Source organism: Odocoileus virginianus, chromosome 17, assembly GCF_023699985.2.
Source record: "Odocoileus virginianus isolate 20LAN1187 ecotype Illinois chromosome 17, Ovbor_1.2, whole genome shotgun sequence".
Lineage (NCBI taxonomy): Eukaryota > Metazoa > Chordata > Mammalia > Artiodactyla > Cervidae > Odocoileus > Odocoileus virginianus.
Genome location: NC_069690.1, coordinates 17,529,434 through 17,545,794, shown reverse-complemented (window position 1 = coordinate 17,545,794; position 16,361 = coordinate 17,529,434). Strand labels below are relative to the sequence as shown.

The window sequence follows — 16,361 nt, the reverse complement described above, 5'->3', positions numbered from 1 at the left end:
ACTTTCATGAGCTACCATTGGATGCTGTCAGTCTGAGGATGTGTGTTAAATAGCCAAGATAGTGAGGGATAAATTTTAAATATTTCTGCAATAAGAGCTTTCTGTTTTGTGAGAAAATGTTCAACATATGTGTTGCATAGGAAAGTAGTTGCCTAGTTAATTTCTTATTTTTAAAAAAACAATAATTTGTTTTCAGTTTCTTGATTCAATGACTGCTTTGAGTTATCACTGTTTTAGTGCACAATCTCAGATTTTTTATATGCACAAAATGGGAGCTCTGCCCAGGTTCATTTCAAATCTGATCCTTTTTACCCCTCAAAAGATAACCTGATATTACCACAACTGGCATGAGCTTTCCTTTCTCTTGCTTTCCTTTTTCCTTTGTTGATGTTTGCCTTTTTCTGGAATAATATGGCTATAATTTGTTATTTGGGAAATGGATTTTTTATAAATTGGTAATAAATTGATAATAAAATTGATGCTCTTTTCCCCCCTCTCATTTTGAGATGTAACTTTAAAAAAAAAAAATGTAACCTACCTAGATCTTTGGAGCAATGGAAATTTTACTAATTTAATCTGATGACCAAGAGCAGTATGATCTAGGGAATCATGCAAAAATTATCAATACCTCTATCTGATGTTCACCCCATTTAAACCAGGAGGAAGGGTGTAACTTAGGCATTGGTGAGTGAAACTCTTCAGGTGATTCTGAATCTCAGTCAGGATGCCAATTACTAACCTAGAAAGAATTGCAGTAATACTTGGAAAAAGTGTATATAAATATGTAAAATGTTTCCTCAGCCTAGTGCTCTGTGATGACCCAGAGGAGTGGAATTGAGGGTGTGAGTGGGAGGTTCAAGAGGGAGGGGTTGTATTTGTATACATATAGCTGACTCATTTTGTTGTGCAACAGAAACACACACAACATTGTAAAGCAGTTATACTTCAAATTATTTTATAAAAAAAACAATGGCTGTTGTTAGGGGGAGAGAGTAGAGACTGGAAGAAGGCCTAAAGGAGCTTTCTGAGAAAATGTTCTATTTGTTGGTTAAATCTTGTTGACATATGTAAACATTTGTCAAAGTGAATTGAATTGTAAAAAAGAAAAATAAAAACACACATATATAAATGTTTCCTTAAATGTCTAGCATATTTCCCAAAATAAATGCTCGACAAGGGATGAGATTTTTAAGAGTGGCCTGGTCTTTAATTAAGTATGCTCTGTGTCAGTTTTGGTGGACAGTTGAAAAGTCTCTCAAAGCAATTTTTGCAATTTATTAAATTGAGGATAAAAGTCTTGGCTTAAATGTAAGCCACTATTTTACTTGAACCCAATATCTTTAAATGTTCAACAACTACCTGACTCTCCTGTTTTCCAAATTAGAACAAACACACGCATATATACACATCTTTCCTTTGCTCATGTCATATTGGATAGTAAAAAAATAAAATTGGTTTATTAGGTCACTTGGCACTGTCAAAGTCCAAAAGCTAATCAGCCTTTGAATATTTGCTATAAAAAATCCCATAAGCAATATTTATAGAGTTATATTACACTTAAACAGTAAGATATGTTTTACATTTACACTTAGCATTCTGTTGAGGCTATAAATCTCATCTGTTTCAGTTGTACTCTGTTTCTTATTGATCTTTGCTGTGTATTCGCTAAAATAATAAAGTGAATGTAAATATACATAATCATTTTTATTCTATCATCTTAATTTATTATACAAAATTTAAAGTTTTAATTAAATATAGTAGAAAATGACTTTCTTCTGTATACCACGTGTAAAGATGAAAGCATCTGGCATAACATTAGCCGTGTTTATAGGTGAACTGGTATGGATTCTGTCACATTCAGCAAAGAAAGTACCCTGTAACTATACAGTTCAGCTCTCTGCATTAGGAATGTGACTTCTGTTAGATGTTGAAGCATGTGATAGCCTCAGATGGCGCACTGACACTCTTCAAAGTTCACTTACATTTGGACACAGATCATGTGGCTGCTATTGCTGAATAAGAAAACTCATCAATTGTCTCTTTCTAACTCTAGTATAGTCAGTTCCTTCAACTTGTCTTTAGAACCTTCCTTGAATGCTTGGTTGTTTTATTATTTGCTTTTTAAAACAGTGTCAGACACAGTGTAAATAATTAAGTAAGCAGGCATACTTCTTCCCTTCTCACTTGCTTGATTCTAAGCAAGGCCCAGCCATGTCAAATTTTAGCCCGTCAGACCAACACCTTGGCATAAATGTCAAACTGACTTCATTTTTACCCTAGAAACTTTCTCATTGCTACTTTGCATTTTTCTTCACTAAAGCATCTATTAGTTAGTGAGTTTTTCAGTTCCTCCTTCATCTTTTCTTTCCCTCGTAGCTGTGAGCACTCCAGTAGATTGCATCATTAGGTTGGGCACTGTGAGCTGTTTTGCTCTTTTCCAAGTGTCTGATTCAGCAGGCCAGAGACCACTGCTTGCCAGAAAATCACCATTGCTCCTAGGCTGACGCTTGCCTACTTGTTTTGATCGTCTGAGAGATGAGACTTTGTTTGCCAGAACCACAGTTGATAGAAATAGAATGGTGCAGATAAGGAAGAGCACGGCAATTATGATTAAGCAGACTAGCATAGCCATTTTGTTGTTGTTGTCCTCACAGACACCCTTTTTGAAAATTTCACTGTGACTTTTGCTTGTGTTTTTAATGCTCTGTACTGTTGGAGAACTGTTCCTGACAACAGAAGATACATAAAGTTCCAGTTCAGATTTAGGAGTTAAAAACGCGATATGAGATGATGTTGCTGTTTCAGGCATGTTTGTAGAATTATCTTTTTTATCTGCTTCAGGAGTCTTAGGGTTTGTGTTAAAGTTTTCATTTTGGCTTCTGTCCATCTTGTTGCGAATATCTGGATCTAAGACAGTAGTATTGTTATCCCACAGATGGGTATAGTTTGCTTTTGTTCCAGGAGACAAAGAAAAAGCTGTTGTCATCAGAAAGGCAAGATGCAGGTAATGTCCCGTGTGTCCCATGTCTGTGAGTGTACTGGTAATCTGTAGGAAAAGAAATATAATTTGTTAACTTGTGAAAGAATAATGGTTCCTAGTTTTGGTAATTGTCATTAAAAGATGGATAGATAGTTGATAAGTTTTAGCTATAATTACACTCATGCCTGGCATTTGCTTTCCTGTTTGAATTCCTCCTGAACTGATCTTTTTTCTACTAGGCTACATATAAAGAAACAATTTAATTTCTCTTATTTTTTAAATGCTAAAAGGTAGCATTACAGATAACTGCCAGTCATTGTAAACTGAGTACCCTGGTTTAAGAGTTTCCTCCCTCTTGAACACGCTAGAAGAATTTAGCTTTGAGTCACATACTTCTGCTTTTACTTTTTTGATTCCTCCTTTTTTTTTTTCCTGACCATTTAAGGAAACTCCTTGCAGAAACTCCCCATCCTCTAACAAATGAGTCACCCATCTGTATAGTAAAGGAGAAATGTGACATTTTGCTTCCTGTATGAGAAGAAAATGCAGATAGTCTTGCAGGGGGCTCAGGAAAGGGGAAGTGTGGTAGCAACCAAGAGAAAACGGACCTCAAGTAGAAATTCAAGATGTTCTTTTTTCTTCCTGGGTGTTTTATCTTGAAGCTTAGAATAAAGCTAGTGCTTAGAAATACATTCCAAGTATCCATGAAAGCACTTTTATAATGATGGGTCTCCCTTCACCTCTATGGCCCCTGAGTTACTGTGGCTTTCTGAAAGCAAAGGCATGCCACTTTTCTCATCCCAAACCTCTGGCATTACAGAGGAAAAGAGGCAAGTTTCTTTGCAAAAGTTCAACAAAAGATATTGACCTTTCTCATTATTATTTGTGCTTAGAATTTTTCTGTGAATATTTTGACATAATCTTTTAAAAATAAGTTATAGAATAAAATAGAAATACAACATCAAGATCATGGGATTCAGACTCAAGTGGGAAGTCAGTGCAGATCATAAGAGTATCAACCTATAAATGAAAAGGTAGAATTTCGGTTTTGGGTCTGAGTTTGTTGGAAGCCAGTCCACAAAGGGGAAAACTGTGTTCCTAATTTTCATTATCCATCATAAGACTGAAAATTTAAATGCAACTGGCATATCTGTTCTAGGTACTGGTAAGCCAGCAGGAAAGATTCATTACCATTACTGAGCTATCTCTTTTAAAATAGTATTCCAGTTTGTCTGGGCCACTTTTGTAAGAGTGTTTTATTGTTTGCATTTATATGAATAGGGAAGCGGGAGCAAAAACTAGTTTACTCTTCTGTTGTTTAGTCAGTCAGTCATGTGCGACTCTGTGACCCCATGGACTGTAGACCACCAGGCTCCTCTGTCCATGGAATTTTCCAGGCAAGGTTACTGGAGTGGGTTGCCATTTCCGTCTCCTGAGATATATCAAATAAAAGTGCCTGTTTGCCTATTATATATAAGTTCTTCTCAAACTTGGAAGTACAGGGATGTGAGTTTGTTTTTCATGCATGTTTATTCCGCAGGTCTAGGAGGGGCCTGAGAGTTTTAACTAGTTCCCAGGTGACACAGACACTGCTGCCACTCATGCTTTTTTTTTTAACTGAAGTATAGTTGATTTGAGAATAACAAATGTGACATATTGTTATACAAATGAAAGTAGCATAGAATAAACAGTGCTAACTAGAAACTAACCTCTGAAGTAATATTTCCTATTGATAGTATGGAGGAGAAAAAAAAACCCTTCTGTGTTCTAGAAGTAAGATTACGTTTCAGATTATAATTTTTATAGACAGTTAAAGATATTGTGCACTGACTTGTCTATAATAGTGTTTGAATTCAATTTTTAAGTTGAGTGACATAAATCTTTGGATACTTCCACAAAGTAGAAGTACTTGTGATTCTTCCTCAAAGAGAAAGACTTTAAATTGGATTAGCAAATAATTTCCAGCCTTTTATACTAGACTGGACTTTTGCATGAGATGCTAAAAATGATTTAAAGCAAGTTATTCTTGTCACATTAGTTCATTAGCAGTGTAATATGTCTCATAGTATTTGTACACATTTTAGCAGTTCTCACCACAGGATAAAGAATAGGCCCGCTGTTGATTGTCTTCAGCCAGATGTACTGTCATCCCCAAATAAACAAACCGTTAACAAAATGAGACTTTGATATCCTTACAAATGCCTAAGAATAGAGAGCTGTCTCTACATCTCTAATTTATGCAGCGGAGGCCAGGTGATATAATCAGAACTTCCCTTTATCTCTGGTAGTTTTCAATAAAATTTATAATGCCTAAGCATTAGTAATGAGAAATTTGTTTTTTAAACTTAATTTAATAACATGAACATAAATAACATGAACTTTACAATTCACGTAAGAGACTAAACTCAAATCCTACTTAATCTTAATTTAAAGCTCTGTATTGATGGTAACTCTTGCCATTTCTTACTTAAATTTTACTTAATAGCACAGAGAAGAAAACAGCATACGTGTTCCATTACTAATTCTACTTTGTTAGTACGATTTCCTCAAACACTAATCTGTCAGAAGTTATAAATGAAAAGACATAAGAAAAGCCATATATATGACCTACCTTACAAAATGCTTGGTCAAAATCTTATAACCTTTTTTTAATAAGCCACTTCTTTTCTTTTCTTGAAACACAGCTTCCAAATAATTTAAAGCAGAATAGACTTGAAGAATCTGAACCTAAAAGTAAATCTGCAGTTTAAAAAAAAAGGATATGTACAGCTAGCTTTCCACTAACCACAGATGACACATTTCCTTTCCACTGCAGCTAAAGCACATGTCACAGGGGAAAAAAAAATCTCCAACTTGTCTATTTGGCCACTGGCATGACAGGAGGCTTTGTAGGACAAATCCCCGCCTCCTGGGTAGGGAGGGTTTTCTGTTTAATGCCTTTTGACCCTATGCTTATTATGTATGTCTGCTATATGCTTTCGAATGCTATGTTAGTATCTTTCAGAAAAAGAGAAAATAGCACTTACCCTGAGATTGAGCATTAAATCTTCTCTAAAAATTGTATTTGTATACCACAGACTGATTTGATAACATGAGTTTGGAGACCCAGGATATTGGTCAGATAATAGAAGCAGTAATGTATATAACCAGCATTTCAAAGTATGGAAATGCAACGGTGGTTTGGAGAGAATATCTAGTAAACTTAGGTTATAAGGCACAAAGCAATCCCTTATAATCTAAGTGTAGTGTATATACACACACACACTCCCCTCTAATGTCCTGTCAGGGCCTCATACTCAATGTGTCTAAAATGGACTTCATTTTTCCCCCAAAGTGACTGCCCCTTGTGATCTCTGTTTTTATTTATGGTGGTAATATTCTTTGTAATGGCAGAGCCTTGGTATACAGCAAGTCCTTTTAATTCAAATCCTTTGTTTCAGCCTTGATAAAGACCTTGGGTCATGTCGATCCTTTCTTCATATTTTTGGATCAGTTTCTTCTCTCACTTTTAGCCTTGTATATATTTTAGATGCTTATTAAACCATACCTAGACTATTATATCTTTTTTACTAGCCTCAACTCCTTCTTATACATTGTATATATCACTTCCTGTGATCATATCACCTTTTTCTTTTTAAAAAAATGTGGTCAGATAACTTCTTAACACCTGCAGCTGCAATTCAGAAATGTTTGTGCACATAAACATCAGATGAAAAGGTGTTAAAAACGATGAAAATCTCCGGGCCCCACTGCATAGATTCATATATAGTAGGTCTGGGCTAGGACAGGAAACTGCGTTTTAATGAGGCACAGAGTTGATTCTACCGCTGGTGTGCCACAAAACATCCTCCAAGAAATACCAAGCTCTTAAGAGAAAATCTGAGCCCCTTAGTTGAGCAGTTTTGGTCCCTTCACAATTTGGCTATTCTGTATTTTTCCAGCTTTCTCTCTTAAAATTTCTCTACATGAATCCTCCATTCTAGCTCAGCTAGCTGATTCTTGCCTCAGCACATCTAGTTGCCTATTTTTACCCCTTCTTCCCTCTCTCCATGAGGCCTGCCATTCCCTCCTCTTGTTGAGTTTGAAATTCCTCCTGCCCACTTCAGCATCTTCTATGTAGCTTTCACTGATTACCCAGTTTGTGTTGATTTCTCCCTCTTTTGAACTTCACAAAAGTATTTTTCTGTGTAGTTTCTTTGACAAGTGATTACATACTACCTCATATCCCTTCTTTGTTCTTGAAATACTTTATTTTAAGATGACTTAACTTGTCATATTTTTATGTTATTTTCTCCCAATAAGATTTTAAACTCTTAGGAAAGGATATTTGTTTTAGCTTACTTTTAGTACCACCAGAATCATCAAGTATAGAACGTTGGGCCAAAGTTGATATAAGGTTGATTCGTTTTGAAATTCTGGACTGTATTTGGGGGCTTTCTTATGGTCCTTATTTTGACTACTCATATTGATTAGCTTTTTTTTGGATGTAGACAACATATGACATAGACATCTTAATAAAAAAAAAAATGGAATGTATTGGCTCACACAACTGAATAATACAGGAATAAATTTGATCCCAGGAGAGGGGCTTTATCTAGGACTCAAAAGAAATGGCCGGGGCCGAAGTTTATCTTGTCATTTCTCTGCTCCATTTCTTTAGTTTTTAGGCAGGCTTTTCATTCATATCTTGTTAGCTAACAACTCTCAGAGCTATATGTTCCTTTAATTATAAACATCAGGGAAGAAAAAGATCTCAGGTCTCAACAATTTAAGCTGAAGTCTTTGAATTCAGCCTGTTTGGCCCTGGTTGTCCTGGTTTGAATCACATGATCATTATTGACCCATTCTTTCTGGTCATGATGGATTAAATGAATTGACTAAATTCACTCAGTTTATTCCAAGGCTCCAAGTGGGTCATTCCCACCTAAATAGTTCACCTGGGAACTTGTGTGGGCCTGGAAGCAACTGACCAATGTCCATTCCTCCTTGCTTGACCGTGGTAGACAAGTTTGTTGTCGCTGTTGTTGCTCAGGTTTTGAACTGGGGATTTGTCTCTTCCATTTTACTTCAGCCTTCTCAGTGTATTAAGAACAAGTGATTTAAAAAATGGATCCAGACTTTGTATAATTGTTTCATATTATAGTTTGTTTTCTCTAGAAAACTAATCAGAAAATAAAGGAATTCAGAACTCTTAATGATTTGTGTCCTTTTTTTCATCTTCCTTAGGTTCAAAACTGGTCAAATCAATGGCGATTTGCTGATATACCACGTCTTGCTGACTTTAAAGCCATATTATGCAAAGCCATATGAAATTGTAGTGGACCTTACCCATACTGGGCCTAGCAATCGCTTTAAAACAGACTTTCTCTCCAAGTGGTTTGTGGTTTTTCCTGGCTTTGCTTATGATAATGTCTCTGCAGTATATATCTATAACTGTAACTCTTGGGTCAGGGAATATACCAAGTATCATGAGCGGCTGCTGACTGGCCTCAAAGGCAGCAAAAGACTCATTTTCATAGACTGTCCTGGGAAACTGGCTGAGCACATTGAGCATGAACAGCAGAAACTACCTGCTGCCACCTTGGCTTTAGAAGAGGACCTGAAGGTTTTCCACAATGCTCTCAAGCTAGCTCATAAAGACACCAAGGTGTCTATTAAAGTAAGTTTCACTGCCTGTTAGGTAAGTGATTCTTTGCCTTGCTTGACTAACCAGCCAATCTACTAGACTCCCCAGGGTCCCTTTAGTATTGTATAGCAAATGTAAAGTTAAGTCCAGATGGAGGAAAACCATGCTTTCTATCTTAATGGAGGTCCTGCAGAAGGCTGGAGAGGTGTACACTTAATATGATTTCCAGGTTGGATTGGAGGCAGGAGAGTAGTGTAGAGTGGGTGGTTTGCTGCATATCTGTCAAATGGCAGGAATAATTGAGGAGTGGGAACTACCTATTGAGAGTTCTTTTGATTATTACATGCTTTTTAGCAGAGGATGAACATGAACCTTCAGGATAAAATTTGTAATTATCCATAGGATCTCAAGCTTTTAGAAGCTAAAAAATGTTTTCTGATGTTTTCGGTTTCTTTTGACAGCACTTATCACAATTCTTATTGAACCTATTTGAATACATAATGGTGGTAACTCTTTAAATGGCAAACATGGTATTTTGTTTGGTTGGTTGGTTTTTTAAACCTCTCAGATTTCTACATAATGAAATTTAATCCTTTCCACTCTCCCCTCTTGCTGCCATTTTCCAGGTTGGTTCTACTGCTGTTCAAGTAACCTCAGCAGAGCGAACAAAAGTGCTGGGGCAATCAGTCTTTCTAAATGATATCTATTATGCCTCGGAAATTGAAGAGATCTGCCTAGTGGACGAGAACCAGTTCACCCTAACTATTGCAAACCAGGGCACACCTCTCACCTTCATGCACCAGGAGTGTGATGCCATCGTTCAGTCTATCATTCACATCCGGACACGTTGGGAGCTGTCGCAACCCGACTCCATTCCCCAGCACACCAAGATTCGGCCAAAAGACGTCCCTGGGACACTACTCAATATTGCATTACTTAATTTAGGCAGTTCAGACCCTAGTTTACGGTAGGTTTTTTAAAAACTCATTTCAGTCTTATTTAAGGTTTGTTGGTTTTGAAATGAGATCAATTAATAAACCTTTAAGGCAGCCTCTACCTTAATACTATAAATTATTAGCAGGCATTCTAAGTAGGTAAACCAGTATGCCCTCATCAGATTCACACATGAACTATGTAAATCTGAATAGGGTGATTTATACTAGACCAGTGTTCTTTCAACTTTCATCTGAAACATAACAACATGGCCATTTTGGTGGGGGTTTTTTGTTTGTTTTTCTTTTTTAAAAAAGTTTTTTTTTAAGTCTACTTCTAAGTAAAATTTCTCCTTTTCTGAGTTCTCTAATTTTTCCCATATTTAAAAGTACATCACTATTCAGCTCCCTTACAGTCAAATAAGATTATTATTATTTGAAAAGGAAGGCTTAATGTTCAGTAATTGAGTAACATTACATAGTTTCCGCGACTGTGTAACTTTAACAAAATTCTTGAAAGAAAGCTTAAGACAAATATAGATGTCAGATGAGCAGAGTTATAATTGGATCTGGTTAGGCTTAGTATCTAAATGAATGAGGAAAGGACAGGGCCTATGGCATCAGGAGTTTTGGTTTAAATCTAGACCTGCTGCTCTATATGACTTTGGTCAAGGTACTGAAGTTCTGCAGATGAGCGCTAGTTTCCTCTTTTTAAAAATAAAGGTAACCCTGCCTTCCTGTAAACTTACAAAGTTTAATAAATGTGTGGTAGTAGAGCATAGCGTCTAGCAAATTGTTTGTGCTTAACAAATATTTCCTCCCAACTGCCTCCCCACCCCCCGCCACCCTTTCCTCTCTGCCCGTGTCTCCACACCACTTCCCTCTTCTGCCTCTCTCCTTTTCATGTTAAGATGATTTTTTTGCCCCAAGTACCTTGGGACTATTAAGTTTTTACAGATACAAATTCTTGGCTTTGGAAAATCTTCCCTAGGGTATAATGTAGCCCAGGTTTTATAAATGGGTTTTTTAGAATTGCAAATCCTCCCTAATTTAAGAGGAAAAAAAATAAGCAAGATTTCTTTACCTGGATGGTCCTCATGGGGTCTGTGAACTCCCACAAAATACACACAAAATTTCACGTATGCTTACCTTTCGTTATCTGAGAGGAGTCTGTGACACCTACTCCCAGTTTGAGGAATCCCAGTTCTGTTGAAATAACAGAGTGAAAGTCACTGTCAAAATAGCATCACTTAGAATTCCTTGGCGTTAATAAAAGATACACAAACTTAGAAACAATGATGTTAATATTTTCATTTTAGGAAAATGGAGCTATGTCTGTCTTGAATTTCTAGTTCAGAATTCCTCATAGAAGAGTGCTAGCAGACTTCTAACAGTTATTAGCTTGAATGAACCTGTATTCTTCTCTTGTGAAATAAAGCAAACTGACAGCTTCTGCTTTTTGCTGAAGCCTATCGTTCCAGAGAAAAAGCCTTGAGGCAGACTTATATTTCAGTGGCTTTTTCCCCTCTGTGGTTATTACATAAATATATTAGCATGATGAAAGTTCAGAGATAAGGAAAATCTGAAATTTACTGAGCAAACCATTTGTTTTGCTGGATAGGGGAGAAAAATCTAAGTCTGAAAATTGAGTTTTTTGAGCTGTCTCCTAAATTGTTTAAGTATATTTTTAGACATTTATAGGGAAGACTTTGGTTCTGATGGAACCTGGATATATATTACAGTTTGCGTGTTCTTTATTTTTTTTTTAATTCAGTGCTTTTATGTATAATAGGAGTTCATTTAAGTAAAAAATGGCACGTGGAGGGAGGTACTTAATTATATTAAAAAATTGTTTGACCTCTAGTTTGTAGTATAAATTGTAGGACACCTAGAAAGAAATTTGGTAGATTCTAATGAAAGATTTTAGCATTCTAATTTTATGAGGGCCATCTCATTTCTTGTGTTCCTGGTTATATCTGGATCTAGTGAGAAGGGGAGCCACAATTTGAGTTTTGGCCTCACTGAAAATATGGTATGCCTTATTCTGACTTTCTTCATATTGACTGATCTTAAGACCATAAAATTCTCATATTTTATATCCCAAAGGAATGTCTTTTAGAAAGGCCTTATACTCGCTGTCGTTAGGAGCCTCAGAGTTCTCTTCTGATTATGTGGAGAATTTTCCTTTAAAAAAATATAATTGTGGGGTATTTGGAATTTACCATAGAATTATAAAATCTTATCTCTGATTGGTCATAAAATTTTAAAATAGTTGATCTATGCTTGGTAACAGAATCATAAGTTGTATGTTATGAAAAATTTGAAATTATAAGAAAGAAGTTTAAAACAACTTAATTTGTGTTTTCTCCTAGGTCAGCTGCCTATAATCTTCTGTGTGCCTTAACTTGTACCTTTAATTTAAAAATTGAGGGCCAGTTACTAGAGACGTCAGGTTTATGTATCCCAGCCAACAACACCCTCTTTATTGTCTCTATTAGTAAGACCCTGGCAGCCAATGAGCCACACCTCACCTTAGAGTTTTTGGAAGAGTGTATTTCTGGATTTAGCAAATCTAGTAAGTAATGATCTTTTTTTTTAAATACTAACAACGATTCTAAGAAGATTCAAAGACAGTCCTTTGATTTCAAAATTGTCAGTGAAATCTTTAGTGTATTTCCACTTCTTATTTTTATTTTTTGTCTTACTGAAGAAACTTCATGGTAGATCACATTGAGAAATCCACAAAAAATTTGGCAATACATGCACAATGGGAAGATTTTGATATCTTCTGTGTTTCTGCACCACTTACAAAGTATTTTTCGTACCGTGTTTCACATTAGTGAATTTCTCATCTTAGCAAGTTATTCCAAATGTGTAAAATATCCATGTTGTCTCCTTGATTTTAGGGAAGTAGTCATTTTCTCTTTACTTCAGGTTGAATTTGAACTGTGATTTTATTGTTTATGTATAGTTCATGGAGAATGCAGTGGCACAAAATACAACGTCCAGAGTCAACTCCTGACTTGGCTTTCATAAACGTAAATTTAAGATCTATTCTTTATGTCTATCCATATTCAGACCCTGTAGTAATATAAATGTTGCTCTTCTCCCAGCTTATTTCCTGACATGTTCTTCCCTTCCCTTTCTCTCCCCATAATACATAAAACTTTTTAATACACTCAAACACGTTTCTTGACTTTTCTGTGTTAATTGAAAGCTTTGGAAATTCAGTAAGACCAGATCACTGTGTATTTTTACAGCAAGAGATGTAGGATTATAACTCTAAAAAGAAAACATGCAAAACTGACAAGACAGATATAAAGCTTTATTAAAAAAAAATATTAACAAAGGTTTGAGTGAATGGACACATGTATTGTGTTCCTGGAGGAACAGTTCTTATCAGATTGTTGTGATTCAGTTCAGTCCTTTCAAAATAGCTGTGAGAGTTGAGGATTAAGAATGAGGTAGAGCTTTAAATGATTATGCTATGCATTTCATTTGAAAATACAATAGCTATGGAGAAGGAAATGGCAACCCACTCCAGTATTCTTGCCTAGGAAATCCTGTGGACAAAGTCAGCCTGCTGGGCAACCGTCCATGGGGTCGCAGAGTCGGACACAACTTAGCAACTGAACACAGTACCTAAAACAGTGCTTGGCAAATGATATCTTATTGTCGAACTAATCAGTGAACTGGATTTAAAATCCTGGAGTTATTTAGTGGTATCAACATAAAAGACCTGCAAAGTTTTTCTTAGTTTTGACATAAATGTTCTATTTCAGTAAACTCTCAATTTTTAACCTAGAAAAAAAGAAAATACAATAGCTAAGAAAATATTGAAAGGAAAGAAAAACTGAGAGGAGCTTGTAGTCAAAGCTAAGGTTTTTCCAGTAGTCAAGTATGGATGTGTGAGAGTTGGACCATAAAGAAAGCTGACCGCTGAAGAATTCATGCTTTGACTTGGTGTTGGAGAAGACTGCAAGGAGATCAAACCAATCAATCCTAAAGGAAATAAGTCCTGAGTATTCATTGGAAGGACTGATGCTGAAGCTCCAATACTTTGACCACCTGATGCAAAGACCTGAGTCATTAGAAAAGTCCCTGATGCAGAGAAAGATTGAAGGCAGGAGAAGGGGACAACAGAGGATGAGATGGTTGAATGGCATCACCAACTCAACGGACCTGAGTTTGAGCAAGCTCTGGGAATTAGTGATGGACAGGGAGGCCTGGTGTGCTGCAGTCCATGGAGTCGCAAAGAGTAGGACACAACTGAGTGACTGAACTGAATAGTAATTAAAATGAGTATTCAAAAATCAGCAATCAGATCACTTTAAGAGAAGCATATTGATAAAGAAGTAACACGGACTAATGGGGGAAGATTAAATCACTTCAGAAATGAGGAGGGGCTGAGAAATGAATTAAGTTGGGTCTTCATCTTAACCCCAAACCACAAGATGATGCTGAAATAAGTTTTAACTTTTTTTTAAGAATTGAATATAAAAACTGGAACCATGTAAGAAAGAGGATTGAAGCAAGAAAAGTAATAGATTAAAACAAAGGAAATGGTGAAAGTTCACTAACAAATTTGAAGAAATTCAAACTGAAAGAATTGTTCAGTCGCTCAGTCGTGTCCAACTCTTTGCAACCCCATGGACTGCAGCATACCAGGTCTCCCTGTCCTTCACCATCTCCCGGAGCCTGCTCAAACTTGTGTCCATCGATTGGTGATGCCATCCAACCGTCTCATCCTCTGTCATCCCCTTCTCTTCCTGCCTTCAGTCTTTCCCAGTATCGGGGACTTTTCTAATGAGTCAGTTCTTCACATCAGGTGCCCAAAGTCTCGGAGCTTCAGTTTTAGCATCAGTCTTTCTGATGAATATTCAGGACTGATTTCCTTTAGGATTGATTGGTTTGATCTCCTTGCAGTCCAAGGGACTCTCAAGAGTCTTCTCCAACACCACAGTTAAGAAGCATCAGCCCTTCAGTGCTCAGCCTTATTTATAGTCCAACTCTCACATCCATACTTGACTACTGGAAAAACCATAGCTTTGACTATATGGACCTATGTTGGCAGGCAAAGAAAGATTTTTAAAAAATGCAGTGTTGATGTCTTTGGAGTTGTGAACATGAGTAACTCTTCTGGAAAGTAGTTTGTACATGGATATGGAGAACCTTAAGGATGTTTACAGCTTTTGGACTCATTCCTAAGGAATTTATCCTAAGGAATTAATGTCCATATGTTTATCATAGAATTATTTTTTATTTAGATTTTTAAAATTCAGGTATATATTATCATCAATAAAGTGCCAAAATCTTAAATAAACAATCTGATTAATTTTTGCATGTGAGTACATTACAAAACCCTCTCCCAGATCAAGATACGGAACATTTCCAGCATCCAGAAATTTCCTCTCTGGCAGTCCATTGCCTCACCAACAGTAACCACTGTTATCACCTCTGTTGCCAGAGATTTATTTTACATACTTTTGTGCTTCACTAAACATTACTTACAATAGCAAAACGCTGAAGCAGTCTGGAATTAAACACCAAAGAACCAATTACATTATTCTTCTATGTAATCTTCATATCATGAAATAATATGAGGCCATTAAAAATATTTTTGGTACAGAATTTCAATTTGGGAAGATTAAAATGTTCTGAAATGGATGGTGGTGATGGTTGCACAACAATGTGAATATACTTAATTCCTGTGAACTGTACACTTTAAAATGGCATGTTTCATGCTATATATATATATATGTGTGTGTGTGTGTGTGTATATATATATATATACACACACACATATATATATATAAAAACATGATTTAAAAATGCTTTGGGTACTCTTGGTGAAGTTATATAGAGGAATCTTTGCATTAATTTTGTATCTTTTTGTAAGTTCGAAGTTACTTCAAAATAAAAAGGTACAAGATGTTCTTCCTTGGAAAATTTTTAATGTTGAGTAAATCTCAGTATAATATATAGTGAAATAAACATTCAGAGCATACTGTGTGCAGAAACCAACACAATATTGTAAAGCAACTATCCTCCAATTAAAAATAAATTTAAAACATATTCTGTATGTAGCATAACCCTAATTTTTCTGGAGGAGTTGGGATGGGTTACATGTGTGTAACCCATGAATATACAGTAACTCTGCATAGATTTGAAAGCCTATGGAGAGGTCAAGTGATACACCAATATATTGGTATCCAATTTCATTTTTATGGTGATACTCTCTTTTTATCAAAGTTCCTATGATTACCAATGTTCCTTTTAAAATGAGAATAAAATGAGAATATTTTTAACTAGAAGAGAAGCTATTAAAAGGGAGAAAAGTAATATAAAACTTTTCAAAAATTGGCTTAATGACTTTGGAGATTACTTTCTTTAAGGCTTGTTCTCTTTCTTCATCTCTCTCTTCAGTAATATATTTGCCAAGTCTCTTTTCTCCAGGCCTGATTTTAGGTTATGGTCTTTACCTTTTACCTTTTTTCTTCCCAATCGTTTGTTTTGAAATAATTGTTGATGTCATTTTCGTGGACCATCTGTGCTAATAATGTAATTTTTTCCCCCAGGTATTGAATTGAAACACCTTTGTTTGGAGTACATGACTCCATGGCTATCAAATCTAGTACGTTTTTGTAAGCACAATGATGATGCCAAGCGACAGAGAGTTACTGCAATTCTTGATAAGCTGATAACAATGACCATAAATGAGAAACAGATGTATCCATCTATTCAAGCAAAAATATGGGGGAGCCTTGGGCAGGTATTGAGTTTGCTCAAATATTTATCTAGTACCTCCATGGTGCAGATATTT

General features: G+C 35.9%; 2 protein-coding genes across 10 annotated transcripts in view; one reads left to right on the top strand and one right to left on the bottom strand.

Annotated features, from left to right (window-relative positions):
• NF1 (neurofibromin 1) overlaps positions 1–16,361 on the top strand; it is a 233,396-nt gene that overhangs the window by 181,831 nt on the left and 35,204 nt on the right. For all 9 annotated transcript variants that reach the window (XM_070478737.1, XM_070478736.1, XM_070478738.1 and 6 more), the window contains 4 exons: positions 8,207–8,639; positions 9,233–9,573; positions 11,911–12,113; positions 16,117–16,310. In XM_070478737.1, coding sequence (XP_070334838.1) covers positions 8,207–8,639; positions 9,233–9,573; positions 11,911–12,113; positions 16,117–16,310 — 1,171 coding nt within the window. The remainder of the gene's footprint in view (positions 1–8,206; positions 8,640–9,232; positions 9,574–11,910; positions 12,114–16,116; positions 16,311–16,361) is intronic.
• EVI2A (ecotropic viral integration site 2A) lies at positions 2,305–5,821 on the bottom strand. The gene is made up of 2 exons (XM_020885389.2): positions 5,592–5,821; positions 2,305–3,046 (listed from the first exon to the last, which is right to left on the bottom strand). Exon 2 carries the CDS (start codon positions 3,023–3,025, stop codon positions 2,327–2,329), a length of 699 nt encoding a protein of 232 aa, XP_020741048.1. The 5' UTR covers positions 3,026–3,046; positions 5,592–5,821; the 3' UTR covers positions 2,305–2,326.

Coding starts and splice junctions, on each gene's coding strand:
- EVI2A (XM_020885389.2), bottom strand. CDS start 3,025: ATGGGACACACGGGACATTACCTGCATCTTGCCTTTCTGATGACAACA.